This window comes from Sus scrofa, chromosome 6 (genome assembly GCF_000003025.6).
Source record: "Sus scrofa isolate TJ Tabasco breed Duroc chromosome 6, Sscrofa11.1, whole genome shotgun sequence".
NCBI classification, from domain to species: Eukaryota; Metazoa; Chordata; class Mammalia; order Artiodactyla; family Suidae; genus Sus; species Sus scrofa.
In genome coordinates, this window is record NC_010448.4 from 91,045,112 (window position 1) to 91,058,644 (window position 13,533).

General features: G+C 51.2%; 1 protein-coding gene across 1 annotated transcript; it reads left to right on the forward strand.

The window, feature by feature from the left end:
* Positions 319 to 3,050, forward strand: GJA4 (gap junction protein alpha 4). The gene is given in 2 exon segments (NM_001244224.1): positions 319 to 363; positions 1,509 to 3,050. A coding segment is annotated over 1 exon segment (1,002 nt). The 5' UTR covers positions 319 to 363; positions 1,509 to 1,525; the 3' UTR covers positions 2,528 to 3,050.

The following is a 13,533-nucleotide window of genomic DNA, read 5'->3' on the forward strand; positions in this document are numbered from 1 at the left end:
CTGTTCCACAGACAAAGAAGCTGAGGCTAGGAGAGTTTGCTGGCTGGAAGACGGTGGAGAGCAGAAGGGAAAGGTGGAGGTTTCTCATCCTTTTCATCCCCCCCACCCGACGCCCCGACCCCAACTCCCGGTGCAACCTCCCAGGCCCCTTCCTTGAGTGGCTTCAGGGAGCCTGCATCTCCCGTCCCTCCCCGCTGGGAACAGCGCCCGCCGCCCTCCCGCCGCTTCCTGCCCCTACCCCGCCCCGCGCGCTATTTAAGGCGCCCCTGCCGCCAGGCGCCGTCCAGCAGGGCTCCCGCGGGCGCCGCTCCGGCCGTCGTGTGTCCGCACCGCCACCTGGGCCGCGGAGCAGGCAGGCAGGAGGTGAGTGGGGCTAGGGGGCTGGGGTGCCAACTCCAGCGGAGGGCAGGCAGGAATCGGCTGCCACCTGCCACAGGCTAAGGGTTGCTGCTGGGGGAACCCACGGCCGCCACGCTCACCCAGCTTGCCTGGGCCATCCTCTGTGCTAAACCAGCTTCCCATCTGCTTTCATTGTATCCTTATAACCCTAGGAGGTAGGGATATTGTTATTTCCGTTTTACAGGAGAGGAGACTGCGGTGCTAAGAGGTATCACTTATCCAAGGTCCCCATTAGTAGGAAAGTCATGATTTGAACCCAGGTCTGGCTCCAGCCCTGATCTAAACCAGCTTTGCTCTCTCGGAAAAGAAGCGCCTTCCCCTCCCCTTTGCCCTACCTTCCTCCCCCCACTCTCCCCCTGATGTCCTGGGAACTTTGTGGCCCATGCCTCCACCCTGCTATGACAGTTCCTTTCAAGAGTCTAGAATTTGGCAGCAATAGCTTTGGTAGGGGGAGGGGATGGAGATAGGGGACCCGATCCAGTGTCGGTCCTTAAACGGCAGGTGGTCACTATTGCTGACAGGTGGAGCTAATGCAGGAGGCAGCCTGGAGTGTCTAACGTGCCTTCATGCCGCCCCCCCCAACAAACTCAGAGGTTAGAGTGAGGTCAACTGGGTGAGGACTGACTCAGAAGGGAGCCAGGATGTGAGGCTTTGAGCCCCCTGAGAAGCTGAAGATAGCACCACCCCCACCCCCACTGTCTGGGGACAGCCTGTCCTGGGCAAAAGGGGGGAGGGGCATGGCACAGCTGTGTGACCTTGGATAAGTTCCTCCAATTCTCTGTTCCCTTAGGCTTGATTCAGATCTCCTTGGGCTGTGGTCGTCCTGGGACTGCAGCTGGGCACAAGCGGGACACAGATGTGACGAGACAGGGACCTTAGCTGTACCCTTGCCAGAGCTTAGCAAGCATCATAGAGATCTGCATGTAGTCCTGCTGTCTGTGAGCCCCCAGACCAATCTCTTCCCCTCCAGGACCTCCTTCCTCCCCTCCCCCTCCCCCCAGGTAAAACGGGCGTGGCCAGTCTCTTCCCCCCACCCACCCCCAGCCGGGCTTGTTGCTAGGACAGCTGAAAAGGATGCCTCGCTGACCGTGTCCCCTGTCTCCCTGCAGACAGAGGCCCAGGAGCCATGGGCGACTGGGGCTTCCTTGAGAAGCTGCTGGACCAGGTCCAGGAGCACTCGACCGTGGTGGGCAAGATCTGGCTGACGGTCCTGTTCATCTTCCGCATCCTCATCCTGGGCCTGGCGGGCGAGTCGGTGTGGGGCGATGAGCAGTCGGACTTCGAGTGTAACACTGCCCAGCCAGGCTGCACCAACGTGTGCTACGACCAGGCCTTCCCCATCTCCCACATCCGCTACTGGGTGCTGCAGTTCCTCTTCGTCAGCACGCCCACCCTGGTCTACCTGGGCCACGTCATTTACCTGTCTCGGCGCGAGGAGCGGCTGCGGCAGAAGGAAGGGGAGCTGCGGGCGCTGCCAGCCAAGGACCCACGCGTGGAACGGGCGCTGGCAGCCATAGAGCGACAGATGGCCAAGATCTCAGTGGCCGAGGATGGTCACCTGCGAATCCGAGGGGCCCTGATGGGCACCTATGTGGCCAGCGTGCTCTGCAAGAGTGTGCTAGAGGCAGGCTTCCTGTATGGCCAGTGGCGTCTCTATGGCTGGACCATGGAGCCCGTGTTTGTGTGCCAGCGCTCACCCTGTCCCTACCTCGTAGACTGCTTCGTCTCACGCCCCACAGAGAAGACCATTTTCATCATCTTCATGCTGGTGGTCGGACTCATCTCCCTGGTGCTCAACCTGCTGGAGCTGGCGTACCTGCTGTGCCGCTGCCTCAGCCGGGGCATCAGGGCCCGGAGGGACCAGGACACACCCCCCGCCCAGGGCACCTCCTCGGAGCCTTACGCTGACCAGGTCTTCTTCTACCTCCCCATGGGCGAGGGCCCCTCATCCCCGCCGTGCCCCACCTACAACGGGCTCTCGTCCAGTGAGCAGAACTGGGCCAACCTGACTACGGAGGAGAGGCTGGCATCTTCCAGACCCCCCCTCTTCCTGGACCCACCCCCCCAGAGTGGCCGGAAACCCCCCAGTCGCCCCAGCAGCTCTGCTTCCAAGAAACAGTACGTGTAAGGGCCTGGGGTTATGTCACCCCGCGGTGGGCCCGGGGACGTCTTGCTGCCTTTGATGTCCCCTCCTTGAAGGCTCTGCAGAGGTGAACTGGGGCTAGGGGAAGCAGCTGCGTACTGGGCATAGGGCCTCGCTGCATGTTGTTCCTGAACACCTGGGGTCTTCCAGGTGACCAGAGAGCACCACAGCTTCCCCTCCAGAACGCGGCCTGCCCCGGGCACAGACAGAGCCAGCGTGGGGTGCTCTTGGCCATGGGTGTTTGAACCTTTTGGTCTCTTTCACCTGGTTTAGAGGGACTTGGAGACAATTTACCCCACCCCCACGGAAGAGTCACCTTTGCCCAGTTGTCCACACACCCTGTTCTCCTAGGAAAAGGCTGGTCGAGGCTGCTGGGTCGGCCTTGACCATATACACAGACAGAGCCTGTGCTGGATCTGGCCCTGTCAAGGGGACCAGGGTCTTGTTCTCATCACTCCTTCCTAGTTCCACTGTTTATCCTTCTAAAATAAACAGGACTTGATCACAAGCAAGGTGTGTACTGATAGTGTCGTGATGTGCCTTGGGGTGGGGGTTGGGAGGACAGTGGCTTTGCCCAGGCTTTCTTTGCAGGCCTGGATAATCTGTCTTTAACCTCTGCAACTGCAACTCCAACTCCAGGCAGCACCTTAAACCCGCAAACCCGGGAGTTCCTGTTGTAGCTCAGTGGGTTACAAACCGACTAGTATCCATGAGAATGCTGGTTTGATCCCTGGCCTCTCTCAGTGGGTTAAGGATCCGGCATTGCCCTGAACTGTGGTGTAGGTCAAAGACGTGACTCGGATCCCACATTGCTGTGGCTGTGGCTACAGTTCCGATTTGACCCCTAGCCTGGGAACTTCCATATGCCTTGGGTGCGACCCTAAAAAGACACTAACAACAACAAAAAGAAACCTCAGACTCGTACATACTGCTCTCACCAGCCCTGAGTCCTATACACCCTGACTTTTTTGTTTGTTTGTTTTTTGGGGTTTTTTTGCCATTTCTTGGCCGCTCCCACAGCATATGGAGGTTCCCAGGCTAGGAGTCCAATCAGAGCTGTAGCCACCGGCCTACGCCAGAGCCACAGCAACATAGGATCTGAGCCGCGTCTGCAACCTACACCACAGCTCATGCAACGCCGGATCGTTAACCCACTGAGCAAGGCAGGGACCGAACCCGCAACCTCATGGTTCCTAGTCGGATTCGTTAACCACTGAGCCATAATGGGAACTCCACACCCTGCCTTTTGAAATGCCTCAACACCAGTCTCTTCTTTCCATCCTCACTGCCCCAGCCCCCTTGACCTGCTTGCTAACCAGTGGCCAAATCAGTGTCTGTCCCCATCCTGCCCCAAGGCCATCCAGTGCCCCGGCCTCATTCCCCACTAGTACATGTCCTTCCTGAATGCTGCTCCCCAGGCGACCTGCCTGCCAGCCAAGCCCTTCAGAGCCCAGCTCAAATGGGCCTGCACCCCTTGGAATTTGGGGAGGCAGGTGTAGATCACATGCCCCCTCCAATCTGGGCCCTTTCTAGCCTGCCCACCTGCAGGAGCAGCTCAAGGGCCTGCACCATACCTCTTCCCCGTGCACCTGAAGCTTACCCAGTGAGAACAGGCAATGGCAGTGGGGACAGGTGGAAGGGACGGTCAGGGTCCAGTGGAAGGATCTTGCTTCCGAGCCACAGAGGGTGCAGGACAAAAAAGAAGTCATTGGACTGGATTTTGACAGATGAATAGGAGTCTGTTGGGGAAGGAAAAGGACACTGAGTATTTGAACAGAAAACTGTGTGCAGGAGTTCCTTTGCGGCGCAGTCAAAGATTCAACACTGTCACTGCAGGGCTCAGGTCGCTGATGTGTCCGGGTTCAATCCCTGGCCAGAGAATTTTCACGTGCCGCAGGCACAGCCGAAAAAAAAAAAAAAAAAAAAAAGAAATAAAGAGAGAGTGCTCATTGTGGCTCAGTGGATTAAGAACTCGACATAGTGTCTGCAAAGATGCGGGTTTGATCCCTGACCTCGCTCAGTGGATTAAGGATCCAGATGCAGCTCCGATTCCTTGCTGCTGTGGCTCTGGCGCAGGCCAGCAGCTGTAGCTCCGATTCAGTCCCTAGCATGGGACTCTCCATATGCCATGGGTGCAGCTGAAAAAAGCAAATTGTGTGCAAAGGCACAGAGGAGGGGAATGGTTGGGCCCTGGGAGGGGGGGGTGCTTAGGTTCCAATGAGCCATCTAGGATGTGGGAGGTGCAGCTGAGGATGAGGCCGGTGTTGGCAGAAGTGACCTTCCGCACAGAAAGTGACCCAGATGGAGGGAGCACTCAGGCAGTGGCCCTCGGGGGCAATCTGGTTGTACCCCATACCTGGGGCCAGTGTTGGAGAGGGGAATGGGGTCCATCTCACACGGCCACGTGTTTCTCTTGGAGAACCTTTACGGCAGGTGAGCAACGTGGCCCACGTCCCATCAAGGCAGGTCTTCAGAGCACCAGCTCGGTATCCCTCACCCCAGACTCACTCACTGACTGCTTCCCCATCAATTCAGAAGGCTCAGCCTGATAAATTGCAGCCCTCGCTCTTCCAGCTTTGGTTCCCATTGTTCCCTTGGTATCTCTGAGATGGAGTCAGAGCAGCCTCCCCACTGCTCCCCAGACTCAGCCCTGCTCCTCTGTCAGCCTGAAGTGCCCTTTCCTGCTCATTTCCAAACCCTTTAAACCTCTGTGTACTCCGGAAAAGGCAGAGCCTGAATGCAGAAGAAAGAGTAAGATGAGCTTTGATAGTCAAGGGTCCTTTATTTATTTAGCCATTCATTTATTTTTGCTTTTTAGGGCCACACCCTCAGCATATGGAGGTTCCCAGGCTAGGGATCGAATCAGAGCTGTGGCTGCCAGCCTACACCACAGCCACAGCAGTGCCAGATCTGAGCCGCATCCAAGACCTACACTACAGCTCACAGCATCGCTGGATCCTTACCTGAGCAAGGCCAGGGATCGAACCCACGCCCTCGTGGATACTAGTCTCAGGTTCGTTACCACTGAGGCACAATGGGAGCTCCAAGGGTCCTCAGTTTAAATGCTGCCCCACTCTGTAGAAAGCCGTGTGGCCTTAAGTCAACCATTTTACTTCTCTGAGTCTCAGGTTCCTCACCAATAAAATGTGGATAACACTGCCTGCTTCACAAATGAAAAGAAGTAAAAACAAGAGAAAGTATACTGAGTGTGCCTGGCTCCTAGGGATCATGCGATAACTTTGGCTCACCCTCTCCAGCACAGCTGTCACAGGACCTTCCTCCTCCAGGAAGCCCTCCCTGATGTCTCCAGCCAGTCTCTAGGGACGATCTCCACCTCTCGGCGATCTGGACCACCACTTAGTGTGAGCCTGTTTCACCTCCCCATTGAGTCCCTAAGGACGCCAAGGAGATACTCTCATCCACCACGGGCCCATGGTCTGCTTACTGCATTCACTTGGATGATGAAATGAGGGGTTGAATTAGACTGAGCAGAAAGCAGACAGTTCACGGTTGGAAGTACGTAACTCCAGGAGGCTGAGGTCCTCTCCAAGGGGTTCTCCCCCAGCCAGAGTGAGAGACCAGATCTGTGGGGTCAGAGGTTGGTCTCTTTAGAGAAAACCCAACCTGAGGGCCCTGGGAGCCCGTGTTTCTGGTATCCCCTACCTGTCCTGATTGGAAAGGTAGGAGAAGACAGGTTTAGGCAAATGAGGACAATACCCTTCCCCTCCCTCAAAGCTCACACGCTCTGAGCTTGGTGTGGTGCTGGGGTCAGGCCAGGGCCCAGGACTTGGACCTTTGGCCAGGCTGGGGTTGGGTCCTCTAGTGGTGGCCACACAAACACAAGGGCAGATGGGCTGGGGGATTAAGGATGAGGATAGGCATTACTGCCATGACTCAGTGGTAGCAAACCTGATAGTATCTATGAGGACCCTGGCCTCGCTCAGTGGGTTAAGGATGTGGTGTTGCGTGAGCTGTTATGTAGGTCTTGGATGCGGCTCAGATCTGGCATTGCTGTGGCTGTGGCATAGGCTGGCAGTTACAGATCTGATTTGACCCTTAGCCTGGGAACTTCCATATGCTGCACCTGCAGCCCTAAAAAGATAAAGAAAAGTGGGGGGGGGGTGAGGATAGTGGATAGTGTAGTGAGGATGGGACCACAAAGACTGGGGCAGGGGGGCAGTATGTGAAGACTGGGGCAGGGGGGCAGTATGTGCAGGAGAGCGGCTATAAGCTCCACCCCTGTTCCCTTCCTAGGGCTGTCTTAACAAAGCACCACAGACTGGCTGGCTTCAGTGACAGAAATGTATTGTCTCACAGTTCTGGAGGCCAGGAGTCCAAGATCAAGGTGTCTGCAGGGTTGGTTCCTTCTGTGTTCCAGGCCTCTTTCCTGATTTCTGGTGCGTTGCTGGCAATTTTGGATCCCTCAGCTTATGGACGAAGCATCAGCCCCGCCTCTGCCTTTATCCTCACATGGCATTCTCCCTGTGTGCATGTCTGTCTCTGGGTCCAAATGTTTGCTTGAGTTTTTTTTGTTTTGTTTTTGTTTCTTTTTTAGGGCCATACCTGCAGCATATGGAGGTTCCCAAGCTACGGGTCAAATCAGAGCTACAGCTGCTGGCCTACACCACAGCCACAACAACACCAGATCCAAGCCACGTTTGCGACCTATAACACAGCTCACAGTAATGCCAGACGCTTAACCCACTGAGCGAGGCCAGGGATCAAACCCACAACCTCATGGTTCCCAGTCAGATTCGTTTCCACTGCACCAAGACTGAAACTCCTCAAATTTCTTCTTTGTATAAAGACACCAGTCATATTGGATCAGAGTTACCCTAATAACTTCACTTTAACTCTCTCACCTCTGTAAAGACCCAATTTCCATACAGGGACACATTTGGAGAGGCTGGGGGATAGCGATTTACCATACCTTTTGGGGGCACACAATTCAACCCACACCAACACTCCACACCCCCCCCACCTCTAAGCACGGGTGGAGGGAGGTCAAGGAGAAAGTCAGTATATATGGTACCCAGGCATCTCCTTGGTGATGTGGCCTGGACAGAACACAGGGGATTCACCATTTCTTCCATCACATCCTTCCTCCTCCAGCCAGCCTATCCCTCACTACCACCAAAATCTAAGTGGGTAACAGGTAACTTCTGGTCACAGAAAGAGCCATAGGAGGCTTGACTCCTGACTCCCATCCCTCCCACTCGTTTGACTATGGTCCTTTCCTCCCCCTGGACCCCAGTTTCCCTATTGTGAAATGAAAGGGTTGGATGCGAAACAGGCACGTGGCAATCAGGTACAAGGAGCCTCGCACGGAGTAACCTGTCACTCATCATTGATCTGCAGCTCACAGTGATGTGCTATTTTTCATGAATCAGAACCGAGTCAAGATTTTTTTAGGGCCACACCCACAGCATATGGAAGTTCCCAGGCTAGGGGTCGAATTGGAGCTGCAGCTGCCGGCCTACACCACATCCACAGCAACATGGGATCTGAGCCACATCTGTGACCTAGGCTACAGCTTGTGGCAATGCTGGATCCTTAATCCACTGAGCAAGGCCAGGGATCAACCGCGAATGCTCATGGATACTAGCTGGGTTCTTAACCTGCTGAGCCACAGTGGGAATTCTCAAGATTATTTCCATAATAAGGTCAATTCCAGTCACTTGAATTCATATTGCCTTCCTGAGTAGGAAAGAAAGGGATGGGGTTATGTGGAGTGCACTGGGAATTTTTCATAATCCAAGCTCATCTTATCCGCAGCCCATGGGAGCAGTGAATGTCATGGGCTTCACATAAACAAGCAAAGCTCTTGGGCTGGGTGATGTGAAAACTTCTTCCCAATCTAACTCGCGGGCTTACTGACTGCTGGGCTACAAGCTCATGATTTCACTACTGACCTCCGGTGCCTTGAGTGGGGCGCCATCATTTCCCCTTCCCGCTAAGGTCACCATGACCACTGACATTTGCAGGAAGAGGTATTATCATTACAGGATTGTTAGAACTTCTTTTTCCACCTTACAGCTTCTCCCACCAATCCCGGCTCAGACCTCAAGGGCCGCTTGGGGCACAACAGTTCTGCCCTTCCCATCCAAGCACTGCAGCCACACACACACACACACACACACACACAGCCACAAGGCTGGCCCTGAGCCTGCTCTTCTCCTACTCCTCCAGCTGATTCTGATTTCCATTTGGAGTTTGTGTACTTTCCTCTCTCTCTCTCTCTCTCTCTCTTCATTATTTATTTATTTATTTATTTTTTGTATTTTCTAGGGCCGCCCACAGCCTATGGAGGTTCCCAGGTTAGAGCTGTAGCTGCCGGCCTTCACCAGAGCCACAGCAACACAGGATCCAAGCCATGTCTGCAACCTACACCACAGCTCATGGCAACGCCAGATCCTTAACCCACCAGCAAGGCCAGGGATCGAACCTGCAACCTCATGGTTCCAGTCAGATTCGTTAACCACTGAGCCATGATGGGAACTCCTCTTTTTTTTTTTTTTTTTTTTTTTTTAATGGCTGCACCTGCAGCATATGGAAATTCCCAGGCCAGGGACTTAATCTGAGCCGCAGCTGCGACCTATGTCACTGGATCCTTTAATCCAGTGCTCTGGGCTGGGGATCAAACCCACACCTCTACAGCGACCTAAGCCACTGCAGGCAGATTCCTAATTCACTGCACCACAGCGGGAACTCCTGTCTATTTTCCTCTTAACATGTGCCACACTTCCCTAAGTGCGAGACACGATACTCCATGTGGTCAGAATAACCTAGATTATCACCTCTCTTGTCTCAAAACTTCTACCTCTATTAATGCAACCTAGGATTACATTACCTCTTCTCCTTTCATATGTAGAATTTTGGAGGGGATTATAAAGGTAGTGCATGATCGTTATAGACAATGAGATCCCACCCTCCAGGGTTGACCACTGTTAATATTCAGAAGTAACTCCCTACAGGTTCTTTCATGCATATTTTTAAATAAAATCTGAGGGACTTCCCATTGTAGCCCAGTGGTAACAAACTCAACAAGTATCCCTAAGGATTCGGGATCAATCCCTGGCCTCACTCAGTGGGTTAAGGATCCCGCATTGCCATGAGCTGTGGTGTAGGTCGCAAATAAAGCTCAGATCCCAAGTTGCTGTGGCTGTGGCGTAGGCCAGCAGCTGCAGCTCCGATCTGACTCCTAGCCTGGGAACTTCCATATGCTGCCAAGTGGCCCTAAAAGATAGATAGATACATAGATACATAGATATATAGATAGATACATAGATAGAAGAAAGAAAAGAAAGAAAGAAAGAAAGAAAGAAAGAAAGAAAGGAAGGAAGGAAGGAAGGAAGGAAGAAGGAAGAAAGGAGGGAGGGAGGAGGGAGGAGGAAGGAAGGAAGGAAGGAAGGAAGGAAGAAAGGAGGGAGGGAGGGAGGGAGGCAGGCAAGCAGGCAGGCAATCCAAGTAAAGGCATACCTAAAATTTCAGTCTTCTTTTTTCATTTTTCAATGAATCATCAGCCTTTTCTTCATCTTTGGAAACACACGCAGTGGCTTTATCCTATGGCGTTGTCATTATCGACTTAACCATAATCGTGATATTGAATTTTCAGATTGTTTGCAAATAATTACCATTTATTTGAATATGTACTATAATGTGGCTGCCTTAACATAAACGTTGTCCAAATTGCCTATTTCCTTAAAAGAAAGATATTCCAAGAAGTGAAATTACTGGGTCAAAAGGTATGAATTTTAAATTTTTAGAAAGTTTGGGGCTTTTTTCAATTGTGAAAGTAATTCATCGTGAGCGATTCAGAAATGCAGAAAAGCCCGAGCAAATCCTAAGAAGTGAGTGAAGACACCAATGACCTCTGCAGGTGGAGAGGCAGTGGCATCAAAAACGGGAGAGCTGACTGAAGGCAGTGGCCCACCGGTCCCCCCTCTATCCTGAGGGGCTAGTAGCATCCTTCCCCCACCTTGTGGAGGGAGGGGAGCTTGTTTTCTGGAGATGCATGGGGAAACCATGCAGTGGAGAGGGTGGGAGTGCCATCAAGACCATGGAGAGATGAAGTGGAAATTTATGTACTGAACAGTGAGACCCTTGGCCATCTCCCCACGGTGGGCTCCCAAAATGCTGGTTGGTAGACACGGTTATTAAAAGAGGGCCAGATCTGGACTGCAGGCCGGGAAGGCTCCCTGAGGAGGTGGCCTTTAGCACCTGAAGGGTGAGGAGGAATGCCTGGGGGAGGAGATGCAGAAGAGTATCCTAGGCAGAGAGAAGAGCATTCTCCAAGGTGCTGAAGAAGAAGAAAGGGGATCGGTATGTTCATTGTTCAAGATTGATTTTGCTTTTGTTTTGTCTTTTTAGGGCTGCACCCACGGCATGTGGAAGTTCCCAGCCTAGAGGTCAAATTAGAGCTGCAGCTGCCAGCCTACATCACAACCATGGCCACGCCAGATCCAAGCTGCATCTGCGACCTATGCCCCAGCTCATGGCAATGCTGGATCCTTAACCCACTGAGCGAGGCCAGAGACAGAACCTGCATCTTCATGGATACTAGTCGGATTCATTTCTGCTGAGCCACAAAGGGAACTCCAGGATTGCTTCTGATATGAAAGGAGCTTTCCAGAAAAAAATGACTTTGATGCTCAATAGCATGATATGAAAGTGTTCATTTCAAAGCACCCACACTAGTATTATTTTTTTTAAAATTCCCTTGTTTATTAATGATTAATCAGGAAAAATATGGTATCTTTCAATGTATAAGCCTTGATGACTAGTGAGACTAAACATTTTAACATCCTTCTTTACCACTTATGTTTCATCTGTGAATTTTTTGGCCCATTTTTCACTCAGGTCTTGTGCTTTCTGATCAATTTGTGCAACCTCTTTATAGAGAGAAGATCTCAATTCTTTATCTGGCACAGAAAATTCTAGCTTGAGAGGGCTACTGAGAGCCCAGCTCAAAGGTCAGTATAGGGTCACCTACTAAAAATTTTCAGGATACTGGAGACAAAGAGATAAGCCTACAAGTTTTCAGAGAGAGAACATAGTTGTATACACAGCCCCAAGAATCAAGATGACATTCCCCCTTTGCAATAATAACGGAGGCTATAAGACAAGGGATCAATGCCTTCAAAACTCTGAGTAAAGTGATTTTCAGCATGAAATTCTCTACTCAGTCCAATGACCGATTAAAGCAGACTACATACCTTGCAAACATTTTACTAGCATGATTCCTTGAGGTTTGAACAGACTTGCCTATAAAGCCAGTTGGACTCAATGCCTAGTTTATATCAGTCTTTAAAAATGTTTTCACTGTCACACCGTGACTATTTGTCTACTCAAATTTTCTTCATCATGAATCTGTTTTAATAATTTATATTTTCCACAAAATGTTTCGCCTATTTGATCAAGTGGTTTACAGCCTTTCATCATCAAACCATAAATTCTCTCTTTGCTTATACTTCGACTAAAAGCTTTAAGTAAAACTGTTCCTTGGGTTTTTTTTAATGTGCCACTTGGAGATGTTTCATAACCAGGGTCATGCTGGTTTGGCAAGAATAATTGGAAAGCTTTCCAACTAAAACCCCAAGCCTTTTACATGTGGGCTGCCATTAAGCGATTGCAAAGTGCGAGCTTATGTAATTGGGAATTTGGGGAATTAAAAATGACACATCTGACATCTGCACCAGCAAAATGCCATCCTATCTACTTCAGTCCATTGCTCCAGCTGACAAGAACCATCCTCTTAAATCTGGATTCTGTCATCCAGGGTATTATCCACTCCTAATTTCCATAAATTGGATTTGTTTTTCATCTGCTAAATCTGAGAGTTTAATGCAATTAAATGGCCTTCCCTGGTGGAGACTATGTTTACTCCTGCATCTGTACATTTGGGGTCTTTGTTAAATGCAAAATACTACTTCTAAAAGGCATACCCCTTGCTCCCGCCCACTCCACAGGTGGGGAGGCGGCAAAGGATCACAGAGAACCTAGGGTGTGGGAGAACACGATTACCTCGGCCATGCCCTGAGCTTGGAGAATGGCGGTCAGTCCAGCTCAGCTGCGACCCAGGGGAGCTCTAAAACTAGAAACAGAATCTCAGGGGTGGAGGGAGGGTAGATTCCTTCAAGGGCAAGTGAGGAGGAGACACAGGAAGCCAAGCCCAGAACAAAGCCCATAAAGCTTCCTAAAAGAGATGCACAGGCATTAGCTTAGAACCAGAGATGCACAGGCATTAGCTTAGGACAGAGGTGCACAGAGATTAGGTTAGGACCAGAGATGCACCAGAGGTGGCCAAGTTTTAGCCATAAGAAGATCCCTTCTCAGCTTTACATTTGTTGCTCCCTGCAAAGAACAGAATTCGGTAAGGCAGGGAGCCCAGGAAGGCTTCCCAGGACTGGTTCTGGAGAAGCCTCCAGAAGGACTGAGCAATGACACCAGGATATGTCAGAGCCGGACATAGCTGGAGCAGAGATAAAGAGGGGTGACTAAGAACAAGAACTCTAGTGACCCAGCAGCAACATCAGTGGGAGTTTTGACATTATATCCAAATGAGGTTAGACACACAATTGGGTTTTAGCATGTGTGTTAAAAAGCATTCAATATTCACATACTTGAAACATACCACAATTTTGTAACTCTATCTATATAACTCTTTACTATTTACTATAGCAACAGTCTCAAAAGATGAAAGCGGCCCAGGCTTTTCAACCCCTGAAAGGCATTGAAAAGAGAAACCTGGATGAAGGATTCTGATAAATCTGGTTTCCTAGGCCTCCCTCACTGGACTATGAGTTACCTGAGAGCCTGGGCTATGCATCCCCCTTACCCAGAATCAGGAAACTCCCACACAGAGTAACTACGTTCTGAGCCAGGAAAATGGGTTCATTGAGGTTTAGACATTATAAGTGGACTGAACTCAGAGATTTTTTTTTCTTACTCCCTTCTTTTCTATTTATTTTTTTATTTCTATTTTTATTTAT